The 14,697-nt window shown below is 29.0% G+C and overlaps 1 protein-coding gene across 1 annotated transcript; it reads left to right on the top strand.

The window, feature by feature from the left end:
• Nucleotides 1–3,059: 3,059 nt before the first annotated feature.
• LOC118065702 (ATP-binding cassette sub-family G member 4-like) lies at nucleotides 3,060–14,697 on the top strand. The gene is given in 11 exon segments (XM_035081161.1): nucleotides 3,060–3,538; nucleotides 6,876–7,060; nucleotides 9,359–9,603; nucleotides 10,188–10,305; nucleotides 10,546–10,943; nucleotides 11,031–11,207; nucleotides 11,772–12,142; nucleotides 12,314–12,482; nucleotides 12,643–12,899; nucleotides 13,269–13,422; nucleotides 13,425–14,697. Coding segments are annotated over 10 exon segments (2,223 nt in total). The 5' UTR covers nucleotides 3,060–3,538; nucleotides 6,876–6,902; the 3' UTR covers nucleotides 13,601–14,697.

Here is a 14,697-nt window from a genome sequence, read left to right as displayed (position 1 = left end):
TAAGAAGGACAATATACATTGTACTATTCTTTCTGCAAAGAATGTCTATCGATTTATTTTAACGATTCATCACAAGTTTATAAATATCCTAACTAAATAAGTTAAATTTAGTCCGAAGTAACTTTTTTCTAACTTAATTTATAAGTTATTAAAATAAACCCAGAAGTTCTTCCGGGCTGTATATATTTTATTTTAAGTGCAACTGCACTCGTGCTCAAATTATGTATGTACTGGCAATCGCGATTAGTGCTGACAAGCGGCCTAGAAACAAGATTGTAACAAAAAAAAAAACTAATGATAGAAACATCAAAGTCCAAATGAGTATGTCTGAATCATGTTAAAGCAGTGAAAGAAACACAAATGAAAATTATACAAAGAGATAACATGAACCTTTTTTGTAAGGATAATAATTATGCTTTTCAGTTTAAAAGTTATTAAAGATGTAAATTACTTTGCTCGATTTTAGCAAACCTTCATGTGATTGAACTCTTAGATATGATGACCTTTTATTTGACGTCGATTGAATATTTTTCAAAATGAAGAAAAATTTCATCTAGAAGAAATAGAGAAAATGTTCTTGACAAGAATTTTATTTATGATTCTAAAATACTGGAGGTTAATGTACAGTAAAAGCTACTGGTTTGACAAATTTTTTGAAGTAATTTCCATTTAATTGGAAGAATGAATTGAAAGTTTTAATTAATGAAATACTACTTTTTTTTTCTAATTAAATTCTAATGACATCCCAGATGATTATGTACATAAATTTATGAGGATAGTAAGAAATGAAGTAACAGATCTGACATTCGATTTGATGATGAATGGCAAAAAATGGATAATTATACAGTAAAGAAGTAATGGCCATGTAATGTCAATAATATATTTACAAATTTTCAACATCTCATTCTTTTTGATAACAGGTTTTTTTACTACTATGTATTGCATGATTTTTTCATTAATATGACGTCAATAGTAAAGATGATTAATATCATAAATTCTTATATCCGATAAATAGATAAGTACAAAAATTTATTACCAAGATTTAGGGTTTCTTTCTACTCATTTAGCGTTCGAGGTCACCTTATTAAGCTTTCATTCTTGTCAGAAAAGTTGACGGTTAAGAATCGAGTAACAAATACGAAAAGATTATTGTACATCTATGATGAAATAAAAATTAATGTTGATTGATCAATATCTTCACAAAAAATAAAAGTAATTGTTTATGTTTCAGCTGAAGCTGTGAAATTATTCAGAATATTTTCCTAGACATTTGAAGTCTTACTAATGATGAGAGATACGTCGAAATGTAAATACAGCATTAATAAATAAAATATAATTGCAAAATACTCCCAAAATATTCAGGTAATTATGTAATAAAATTCATCATAAATTATACTCAAAGAATAATCTAAAAAATCATTAATGAAATAAAGTCGTTAAAAGTGTAACGTTGATAGTAAACATAATTACTTGATTTTGATTGTCACCAATTTACTAAGACAATTGTCCTATTTTTAATTTCAGAATGAACCAAACTTATCGAAATAAAGATTCAAAAATAGACTATAAACAGACATGTTTTCATGACGCAACTGTCCGCAAATGAACTGCGTACAACAAAACGATTATGTAGATTTAGCTCTATTCTATATACTACTTAGGTAGACAAAGACGTGAATAGAATTAAGTCGAGGTGACCATGTGTATTAACACGTGGAACCAACTCATCAGGTCAAGTATTAATGGACATTTTTATCAAGTCAATAACACTATAAGGTATACAAATTCATGATTATTTCATAATGCATAACCGCATATCAGTATGGTTACTATATTTCCTGATATTTTTTACATGTTGTTCTTTCATTTCATCATAGACCCCCATATGGTGTTGATAAAGATACTGTTTCAATAGAATATCAACAGAAAAAAGTCCATTTTTCTACTCTTTATTCTCTATAAAACACGTCAAACTCGACCTCGAAAAACTGTAAATTGACTAGGAAATTGACATTCTTAGGTGATTTCAAACCCCAGTTAACAAAATGGAAGAAATTTTTTCATGAATTTTTCTTTTTTGTTTTTAACTTGATAATTTTTATTTGAATTCCACTCATACATGATAGTCAATTTTATCTTTTTTATTATATCCTTCGCTCATTCATATATGAAACCTAGATGAAGTCTATACTCTAATGTCTTTCTTCATCTTCTTCCTCGAACTCGCCAAGGGTTTTCTCACTTTGACAAACTCTCACTTGAGGTCTTGGGTGCACATGTACCGAGTTGAGTACAGCTGTACTCAAGAACGGTCGCTTGGGTGCTAGAATATCGACTCAACATAGCCTTTCTCCTCTACACTATACCCATCTTCCTCCTCATCATCTAGATACTTCATTGTCTTACTCTCTTTGGACTCCCCACTTTCAGTATGAAACGGTGGATACATAAAAGTCGAAACTCGCACTGACGTTCAAGCGACTTCAGATAGTTTAGTCAAAGCTCTTTGTTGTGCATGCGCAAATAATTCAGGGATGTAGAGAAATCATTTATGTTCCATTCGTCAAACTATTTTCCACATATCAATTCATAATAAGCAGATAATTGTTTATGATATACTTTATTCCTCCTATGATATCATTTAAATACTTCCTAAAAATATTGCACAGATAGAGTAAATGATGACATTGGTGTAAGAAATTGTTGTCATGCACATTTCTTCTCAATGAATGCATCTGTTGCCGATGCATGGTTGCATTCAGTTCTCCTGTCAACAGAGGAGTAATTTAAATATTTATTCCAGTATGAAAAATTACCTAAACATTATCAGCAGCTATTGAAAGCAATTCTAATTAATTTTTTCTTGCAGGCAGTGAAAGGAGATAACCATGAGGATGAATAACACGATTGGTGAAGTAATTAAATGCAGTTTTCTAATGTTAGAGGAAGGGTGATACGCTCCTGGGACTCCTTCACTGTTCGTCCACATGTACACGAGGCTTGTCGAGGAGAAGAGCAGCTGATTTTGACGCTAGCACTCTCTACCTCGGTTAGTAGCATAACGCGCGTGCTTGTGACAGTACGCAGACGTGTGTGAGCTTGGGAAAAAATTATTCATTGATAGAAGATTAATCAGGAGGTGATGTTTAACATATTGAGTTAACATTAATAGTTGATTAGTTAAGAAAAGATAGTGTGTTTTGATGATAGAAGTGGTCAAAGTCTCGCTTTGTCATCATTCAGATTGTCCCCACCCTTTAGTTCGCAGCAACGCACAAAAGGATCAGTCGCTTGGATCTGTGAGTCCTTTGTGCTTTGGATGTCCTCCAGGTTGAATGTATAAAACTGTCAAGTTTGCTGTTGTGAGGGCATTTGATTCTGGCCAGTGTGCTTGTTAGTAGTGACTGCCATTCGGTGTCAGACGTTGAAGACAATAGGGCCAGTTTTGATACAGTTTTTAAGCATACGAAAAATTACGAATAATAGTGACCACTTGGGTTATGACTCGTGATCTTGGGATTTACTCATTCTTCGTGCTGTGAGTATCATTCATTTTTATGAATCATTAAACATCTTTATTCACTGGAAATGTTGTTGACTTGGGATAGCATAGACATTGGCATATTTTCCACACCTTTTTTTCTTCGTATTATGTAAATTCATCAACTTAATGCACACCAAGTTCACATTCAGTTAATTTATGAAAATTACATTTTATAATTATTCTGTTGTTTTAATGAAAAATATCAACATTAACTTGAAATATTATTGTTGATGTGAGCTATTTGTATTCATGTAATGTAAGTTCTCTATAAATTCAATGGTTGGACAATGTGATAAAGAGTTTTAATAGTGTTTTGGCATTAAATGTTTGATGATATACAATACAATAAATGGAGAACGTAAAGAAATTCATTGATAAATATCTTTATCCTTGACCTATCCATTGAGATATCTTCCTAGATAGACAGAACATGACTCCTCTTGCCTATTAATTTCTTTATGCTGTGCATTACTCACTTCTCCATCTATTCTTTGTCTGTTCCAACTCACTATCGCCTTGAAGAAAAAAAAAACAATTCAATAATTTTATTTAATTTTTTGCCATTTTATCATTTGCCATGTCATGCTTATCAAACGACAATTGAATCCTTAGTCATTAAATTTCCGGAGGATGAAAATGTTAAGTTTCTAATATACATATTTTCTTCCGGGCGTATTTAATACAATCTAAGTACGCTTGCGCAACGATGCACTTCAAAAATATATCTATAGATCTTCTATATCCATACATACCTCCCTCAGTGGAATGGATTATTTCTAGCCACGTGAAATCTCAAGTTGATTATATTTGTTTCCTTAAAAAGTAGTCTTAACATTATCAATATTTAAGTTACATTAATAACATTTTATTTGTTATTATTTCTCAGCTGTCATGTTCGTATTCAAATTATTCAGTTTATTGATTTTAATCACGTTCATAAATTTTTCTTTATATTAAATGTTTATGAAAATGATTGCCATGTGAAGTGAATAAAAATGATAGACGAATGCAGAAATACTGGGAGATAGGTCACGGACCTCAATGCTAGTGCAGTTGAGTCAGAGTCATTAAGTTTGCTGTTAGTCACTTTCCAGTTTTTACAGATAAAAATCATTTGTTTTTATTTGTTAACAATAGTGATCATTATTTATTTCTAAATATTTGCAGAGAAACTTAAATTTTTTATTATTTCTTAATATTGATTACTTTAGAATAACTTATACTCCAAATTTATATTTAGATTTAGAGGCATAAAATTTTATGTAAAACTTTTTATTTCAATTCACTGAAAACTTTATGTTTTTTTCTTTTTATTAATAACATTATTATTTTATCAATATATTGATCGAAAATTTTTTTTATAAGAAATCAGTTTATTTGGTAAACTTTTTTATTATTTACTCTTAGTTAATATAATCAAACGTTTATTAAGCATGAATAAATGTATTTTTATATATTATTTTCTGGGATTAAACAATATCCTGATCATTAGCAAGCTCGATACTGATAAAGCTAAACCTATCTGGTAATTATTAGCAAGTATTCATTCAATTGTTTTATTTAAACAAGATATTTATACCAAAATGAATCATTTTATTCGTTAAAATAAATTCTGTCACTGTAATTTCATGTGATTTAATTATTGGAGTATTGGAGCAAAAAATTGGAATTTTTCTGCTAAATATCTAAAAACAATTTCAAATATATTTCTCTTCTAAATAAATACTATTATACCTAGTATAGAGAGTAATGATAATAATAATTGAACCAACATGTGTGATTGGAATAATTTATTAAACTAATCAGATTTTCATTGAAGATTAATTAAAATTATTGGCAACCAATGCAGTCCATTTACTAGACTATTATAAGCTTCAAGTTCTTATAACCGATAGCCGTGAGAATTCGATCAGGATCAAGTGTAAGGTCAAATGCCATTTTAGTCCTGAGAAGAAATAAATTTAAATGCTCACACGACCTGTACGGTTCTTCCTACTGATATATATCTTATCAGCAAATTAAATTACAGCATGTGGTATGATAAAAATAATACACTAATCATTTTATAGTTTTGATTAAAACAATATGAATATTTATACATCGACTGTTTTCATATACAGAAAGAAGGAAAGAAGAAAAATTATCCTGTAAAAAGTATCAAATTTTATCTCAACAACAAGATAATTTTTCCCAAGTTCGTGAAGGGTACCACGGTTATCCTTTTTTACAGGATAATTTTTACCTTTTTCTTCTCTCCGTGTAGACATCGGCTATAAAATTATCATTGAATAAATACAATAAAATTTCATCTTACTATAAAAGTTATATCAAATTAGAGTACAACGCACCGAATAAATATTAACATCATTCCATTTATTGAGCACTTCAAAAAAAAAATTTTTTTAATTTTCTGCTGATCATAATTTGAGTAGATTTTCCGTTAACATGAGCTACCGATTATTGAAGAATTTCCTGTCTATGCAGCAATACAATTACGGTCAATCACATGGATACAACTTTACATTTACAAGTGAATGCTTAGCGCAAGAAATGCCCTAGAAATATGCGCAGTAGATAATTTTGTATCGCATAAAAAACCATTTACTGCTTCTTTCATATAATTATATGAAATATAACTTCAGTAGCAAAAAAACACTGCGAAGCTGATGTTCAGCTGATGTGTAATTTGGTTTATTAAGTAAATAAGTTTTTCTCTATTGCTTAATCATTTTTTAATTATTTTATTCCTACTAATAAATTCTGTCATCTCTGTATATCTAGTTGATGATGATAATATATGGAGTGATAATCACTTATTGTCATAAAACTCAGTTATCTTAGACCCAAAAACAGTTTGCGATCAGTTGTAATAAGGGATAGAAGTGAAATAAAAAATTAACAGAAAATAAATTACAAAAAAAAAATTTTATCAGTAAGAAAGTTTAATAGAAATTAAATATTTTTCAATTATAAAATTTATGTAGTTATTTCACCAAGTTTCCAATAATTGTAATTTGATTTTTTTATTGTTTAAATTAATTAAATTATTTTTTATCAACTTTATTAATGTCAATTAGAAGATTTTTTTTTGTTTAAAAATATCATTAAAATAATTTCTCACAGACAACTCTCGAGCAATGAAAACTTTTTTACTTTAATTAATTGAATCACTCTTGAAAATTTGAAGTTTAAACGAATTATTTCATTTCTCGACTATTCTGAGAAAATTGAAATTGTTTTATTGTGAATAATAGTCTGAGTAATAAATTCATTTTAATGACTCTTTGCATTGTTGATGATTAAACTTAACAGAGAATTTTCCACGTTTCAGGAAGATACGAGGTTACTGCTGTGAATAATGGACGATATGAAAAATCTTGCACTTGGTGGAACTATTCAAAGATTCAATGGTGATGAACAGGTGCAGTTTATTCCTGAAGAAAGTAACCAGGTGACAATTAGATCACCACCACCATCGTCACTTCATTTAGAAAATCTAAATAATGCAATTTTAGGGTAAATATAATTATTTATATAATTATTGATTTATTCTTTATTACCATTTCCACCCACGATATCTTTCTTTATAAAAGTTATAATAGTTTTTCATGTGATTATAATCAAACAAAGAAAAAATTTGATTCATTTTCTACTTCATGTTTCCATGTTTAGAGGCTTTTTTGTTATTTAATGTTTATTGTTTTGGAATTAAAATTTTAAAATAATTAGAAACATTTATACTGATAAATGTCAGTGTTAAGGCAAATTGAACAGTTGTAAAGGTCAATAATAAATTATTCATAGCACTGAGTGAATATTTGATGCTAAGTAGAAGTAAAGAATAGAGTTGAACGTGTAAGTTTGATGAATCAAGTTTCCTTGATTTTTTATGTTAACATGATAATCATTAAAAATATTTTAAATATAGTTTAATTGATATTCATATGATGGAGTGTTTTGTTATCTCATTGATAATATTTATCTGCTATTCACGCTGATTGATCTTGAACATCTGTCAACATGTTTTTAGGGCTGTGATTCAGAAATAGTATTACGTTGATAATTTTTTCAATCTTTGATCAAAAGTCTTATTGATAAGTTTGCAATCTACAGAAATCAAATATGTTAAACAATGTTATTCACATAAGTATTTATCCATAATTATATTTTTTTAGTTATCATAAAAATGTATTGATGTTTTTCTATTGCACTATAAGATTTATTATTTGTAATCAAAAACATAAATTATTCATAAACTTTTTTGTTTTATTACATCATTAGCTTTTTTACAATTTTTTCTATTCAGAGCTTGAAACAATGAAAGTGCCAATAAAAACTAGATAAAGTATTGAATATAAAAGTTTTAATAAAACACTTTATCTCTATTTTCTGTGAATAATCTAAATGATTCATAGGAAAGAATAATTTGATATGGTCAAAGTCCAGAAAAAAAGATCTTTATACTGTCTGCCAAATTAGAATACAGAAAAAGAAATATTTGAAAGAAAAATCAATTTTCTTAGTCCTTGAAGATCTACATTCAAAATTGTTATCCTGTTTACGTCACTGACGTCCTTACTTATCCTTCATCGTTTTTATTATACTTCACTATATTTTCCAATCCATTTTCTATTTAAAAAAAATCAATTTTTACATTTTGTTTCAAGTTAATAAATGAAAATGGAAATTCATCTAAACTAATCACAACACATAATCTCTTCATTGATTCAATCTAATATTCAGCAGTATAAATAGTCTAATTTTTATAATTATCAAATAAAGAATTCAATGTGCTGTAATGTAATTAACTAATAAATAAGTTTGGAACTAGAGTCGCAATACTGCAGTTATTGATATCGATTTGTTGGCCTACAAAAGTAGTTGAACATAAAATTACACATGAGTAACGTTTTAAAGTTTCTATATTCAAATATTTGTAAAAAATGTTGACCGTGAAATGTTTTACGTTTCTTGGATTCCTTAGGTATATTTTCCAAGTAAAGTGCCAAGTGAAGTCAATTATTTTAGCATAAAAAATTTTTTTCATACTCCTTAGTTACTATTCCACTTCACTTTTATGTATTTTGGCCAACTGACAAATACCTACTTAATTTTCGTAGCAAAAATTTTCAATTATAATACTTTTCTATTGCTTCAACAGTCAAATTGAAATGAAAAGTCATGGTAAAAATATGTTATTTAAAAATAGCAAAAAAAGCTGAGACTTCAATAAACAACTTTGTCAGCTTTACTTTTTAAAACTTTACTGTATTATTTCACTATATTTATTTTTCATTTTATATTACTTCAAATTTTTCAATCATATTTTTAACAAAATAAATTTTTTTTCTGTCAAGTTTTTCAATTAAAAAATTACAGATAATAATAGAGTTGACTTTAAAAAATTTTTTTTAACAATAATAACCGATTTCGAGGTCAATTAAAAAAATTTTTTCTTACTATTAAACATAATAAAAATCGATGTCGATAATTTTGACAATATCTTAACAGTTTAATTTATTTAATGTTGATAAATTAATAAATAAACCTTCAATTAAGTAATCAACGTTAGATATTATAAACTATTATCAGCATTATATCATATTTGGTGTACTCATGACTTAAAAATACCTATACAATATTTTTCTTATATTACTTTAATGTTATATAAAAAATACAGCTTAAGTAGTATTTTATAAAATACTGATAAACTATTATATCGATAGTTTTATTTGGTAGAAAAATTACACTATATCTCATATCAATAGGCAATTTATAAATTGAATTAATTGAAAAAAATGTTTTCCTTCACAGAAGCTCACAGAATAATGTTCACTGCAGTTGCAATGGCACGTCAACGACAACAACTGCAAACGGTAGTGCTGGTTCCGGTTGTGCAAGCGGAGGTTTGGCGAGAAAAATTCAAAATCATACTGGTGCTAGCCCAGGTCAAGTTAATAAACGACCTGCGGTTGCACTCACACATTTACCCAAGAGACCTCCTGTCGACATCGAGTTCAAAGATTTGGCCTACAGTGTATCCGAGGGTAGACAGAGAGGTGAGATGAATGCTCATTTCAACGCACATCAATCGACGTCAATGATGTCTAATGTACTATACACAGTGCATAGAACCACTTCTCAGTATATTCAATTGAATGTTGACATCCACAATGAACTAAATACATGATTCTCGACGCTTATTCTCAATTAAATTCAACGCCACCTAATTAGATATTTGCTTGATAAATTCAACTAATATGCATTTGTAAATATAAATTACATATATGACATTTAATGTCACATTTTCTTAAGCACAAAATCGAGAATCAGTTTAATATGACGGTAGAATTGGTGGCTAGATATATTGGACCTAGGTGACTAGTGTGAATGACCTGCGCGCAAGGGAGTCAATAAAAATACCCTCAGATTTCTTATTTAACACGAAATTTCGTAGAAAATTGTAACATTTGCATGGCTGCTTTTTTAAGTTTTTTTTATTTAATTTATTATAAAAGAATAATAATAAATAAGTCATTTTGAGGTGAATAAACTCACTTCGTCGAAGGTCATTGGTCTAATATAAGACACTCTATTTATCATTTATATTCATTGATATTAATCACAATAATTTTTTTCACAGGGTATAAGACTATTTTAAAATGTGTTAACGGGAAGTTTAGATCGAGCGAATTAACTGCCATTATGGGTCCGTCTGGTGCTGGTAAAAGCACTTTGATGAACGTTTTAGCAGGATATAAGTAAGCTCATTAATTAATAATTTATTTAGAATTAAAATCTGTAGTGCTAGCATCAAAATTGAAACCACAATATTAAAAAATAAATGAAGCCAGCTTTTAAAAGATTCATTTCCATTAAAAAATTATTTTTAAACTAATTGCTTGAATTTTTAATGAATTAAAAATTACATTAAGTAAAATAAATATTCAGAAAAATTCATAATTATTTCATGGACTAATTTAAGCCTGTTCTATTTTCAGAACATCCAATTTAAATGGATCAATATTAATAAATGGAAAGGAAAGAAATCTCAGAAGATTTCGAAAAATGTCATGCTACATAATGCAAGATGACCGGCTTTTACCCCACTTGACAGTTCACGAGTCAATGATGATATCAGCGAATTTAAAGCTTGGCAAAGACATGGATGTTGCCGCTAAAAAAGTAGTTGTTGAAGAAATACTTGATACCCTAGGCCTAAGTGATGCAAGTAATACGCAAGCACAATGTCTAAGTGGCGGACAACGAAAAAGATTGTCAATTGCATTAGAATTGGTCAATAATCCACCAGTGATGTTCTTCGATGAACCTACGTCGGGCCTTGATAGCTCTTCTTGTTTCCAATGCTTGAGTTTGCTCAAGTCATTAAGTAGAGGAGGTCAGTTCGTCGATCGTTGCATGTTCTCAATTAATGAAACAATTTATATAAATCGTTCCAAGAATTAATTGGACAATATTCTTCTAGGAAGAACAATAATCTGCACGATACATCAACCAAGTGCTCGTCTTTTTGAAATGTTTGATAATCTTTATCTGTTAGCGGAAGGTCAATGTATTTATCAAGGAAATGTCGGTGGTCTCGTGCCATTCTTGGCTTCTATGGGTTTAGAATGCCCTAGTTATCACAATCCAGCTGATTATGGTATGATTTTTATTATCCTGTGGTTTTTATTGTCTATTCTTTATCTGCTATTTGAATCATTCCTTCCTTAATAGTATTATTATAATTATAATTTCATTCAGGAAATTACCCTTAATAAAACTTATGTTTCATTTTCAAACCAGTTTATAAATTAATAAATAGTTCAAGTCATTCATTCAATGAAGCTAAAAAAATTTTTCATTTTTATCATTAGTTGCAATATATATGGTCACAATTAAGTGAATGAAATTTAATATAAATGAATTTATAGATCTTGTAATTCTTTTTACAATTGCTTTTTATCAAAGGAAAAGGAATTGAATAACATATTTTATTGAACTCGAAGGTTATTATATTACTATTAACATATAAACTAGTGATCACCTTTCAAGCGTTAAACATTTTTAAAATACTTCTCTAACATATGATATTAATAAAAATCGAATGATTTAGTCATATTTTGAGAATTGATTTATTTTAAAGATTTATAGAGAATGTATAGTTTAATATGCTGATGCTTGTAGGAGTTTTTATGCATTATTAAAAAATTTCTTTTTATTACAGTTATGGAAGTAGCTTGTGGAGAACACGGTGAATGTGTAGAAAAATTAGTGATGGCTGTGAACAATGGAAAATGTAATAATTATAAACATAATCAAGCTGCAATTACTGCATCAGCACCAATGGTATCTAATGATATAGCAAAACAATCACCACCCAGAGAACAAACGAAGCCTGAGGGTGATACGTTAATTCCTAATGGAGTACCAAAAGGTGCTGGTGGTGCACTAGTTTTGAATATGCCTGTTTCTTGCACGACTTCTTTGTTAGATAGTGCAGAAAGTATAGAACAAAAAGTTGGCTTTCCTACAAACGGATGGACGCAATTTTGGATTTTACTTAAAAGAACGTTCTTATCACAAATGAGAGATATGGTAAATTTATTAAACTCTTTATTAACTTTAATTGTTAAAAAACTGAAATGCAAAGTTATTGTTTCAAGTGAACTTTGCTAACAGACATCATTTTTCTATATCGTAAAGAATGTTTTGTTATCTTATATAATTTACTTCATTTGTTAATTTACTCGTGTTTACATTCTGCAGACCTTGACGAGGGTAAGGCTAATTTCTCATATAATTGTTGGCTTACTCATCGGAGCTCTTTACTATGACATTGGAGATGAAGGTGGTGAAGCTTATAGCAATGCAGGATGTATCTTTTTCACTGTTATGTTTCTCATGTTTACTGCGATGATGCCAACGATACTCACATGTAAGTATATCATTACAATTGTCTTCAATTTTTTCAAGATAATTATCAGTCTTTTCACTTTTATTGCAAGTATAGTAATGAATTAAAATATCAATTTCTCGTATCAATTACAAGTAGTGCATTCAAAACTTTTTTTAAATTAATCTAATTCTTTTTTCAGTTCCAACAGAAATGTCTGTGTTCGTCAGAGAGCATTTAAATTACTGGTATTCATTGAAATCGTTTTACTTTGCCAGAACTGTAGCAGATTTGCCTTTCCAAACAGTGTTTTCAATAGTTTACGTTATGATAGTTTACTTTATGACATCGCAACCACTGGAAGCATATAGATTTTTAATGTATCTTAACATTTGCGTCTTAACTGCTCTTGTATCACAGTCCATTGGGCTTTTGATAGGCGCAGCAATGAGTGTTGAGGTTTGTATAATATATTGCATTATATTCAATTGTTATCACGAATGTTCTTTAAATTTTAGTAGACTCGTTTAAACTAATGCCAAAGGTATTAAAATGAAGTATGAACTATTCAACATGACATTTTTTATTCTCTTATCTCAGCTGTCGCATGCGCGGTTGACATAATCTTTTAAGAACCTCATAACAGATTTCGTAAGGTCTGTCATCAACGGATAAGCTACTTAGTGCAATACATAATATAAATATCGATCCGTGAATACAATAGTAGAAATAGTAATTGCTGACTTGATGAAAAAATTAAGTTAAAAATAGAAAAGTCGTTGAAAATTTTGGGTAATTCAAGGTAATAAAATTTGTATTTTTTTTCAGAGCGGAATGTTCATTGGTCCGGTGTCCTCAGTGCCGATAGTTCTCTTTTCCGGCTTCTTCATTAAATTTACAGCGATGCCAAACTACTTAAGTTGGTTGTCATATGTATCGTTTATTCGATATGGCTTCGAAGGAGCGATGATCACCGTATTTGGATACAATCGACCTCGTCTCAAGTGCTCGTTCGAATACTGCCACTTCAGGACTCCGACCAAGTTCCTCGAGGAGATGGCGATGCTCGATGCAGTCTACTGGATCGATGTCGTAGCTCTTATTGGCTTTCTCATTCTCCTGAGGATCTGCACGTATTTCGTATTAAGACTCAAACTTAGATCTCTTCGTTAACTGTGCAAGTAGTCGAAAAAAGACAATAAAAACCTTTATCAATGAAATTATTAATTACAATTAAGTTATTTTATCCAATTTTATTGAATAACACCACAATTGAATTGGAAAAAATAATATAAAATGGATCAAACGAAGATGATAAAATTTAGACAAAAATAAATTAGAATGTCAATGGAGCGTAAGCCAAACATTTTTCAACTGAAACAGAAAATCAATTGTTGAAACTGTTTAAGACTGAAATTAATGGAATGTTTAGATTGTTCAAAACTGTTGCAAAAAAAAACGTTCAATGTGAAATCTTATTCAATTAATGAAACAAACAAAAATCTCTGGATAATTTTACTTAACAGTTTCGAAAGAATTTTCAACAATTTTACTTTTAAGAGCTCTTAATAAGTTAGACAATTTTTTATTATATGTAAAATAATTATTTCATTCTACATACATTTTTACTACTCACTAAAACGATAAAACATAACAAAAACTAACGCCATTACAATATTTATAATTTTTTTAATTTTCTATTCATTTTTTTAAATGGAAGGGAATTATAATGAAAATCGAAAAAAAATTAGTATATTAGCGAATTGAATTCGCCAGAGGCCTTAGATGCCTATAAGACTTCCCTCCAACGATCATAATGCCGAATCGTTTATAATAGGAGCTGAATAAATAGCCTAAAGAAAATAATCGGTAGAATTTAATCAATGAAAATCATAAAAAAAAATAGAAAAATGAAAGAAATTTTGTCATTCGCTTGACATTTGCATATTAAAATAATATATAAGACACACTTGACGTCATAAAATCCTTAATCGTATTCATAGAAATGGAAAAAAAAACATATAGGACAAGATTTTTACTGTATAACCATAATAATTCCTACATAAATTCATCTCTTTACTCATATCGTAAATCATACCTTATAAATACTCGATTATTACGCGTTTTTAAATAAAAAAAACAAAAATTACTTTTATCGAAGAGCTCGCACTTGACCAATCACTGGCTGCCTGGATTTTGCTTCTCAATTGCAAAAATGCCACCGCATTTTTTCAGCGAGATCAACGAAACAAAAAAA

The sequence above is a fragment of the Chelonus insularis genome, unplaced genomic scaffold, assembly GCF_013357705.1.
Source record: "Chelonus insularis isolate UGA/USDA-ARS -01 unplaced genomic scaffold, ASM1335770v1 contig_321_pilon, whole genome shotgun sequence".
Taxonomy (NCBI): Eukaryota; Metazoa; Arthropoda; class Insecta; order Hymenoptera; family Braconidae; genus Chelonus; species Chelonus insularis.
Note: the sequence above shows the minus strand (reverse complement) of the source record. Positions and strands in the feature narration are given on the sequence as shown.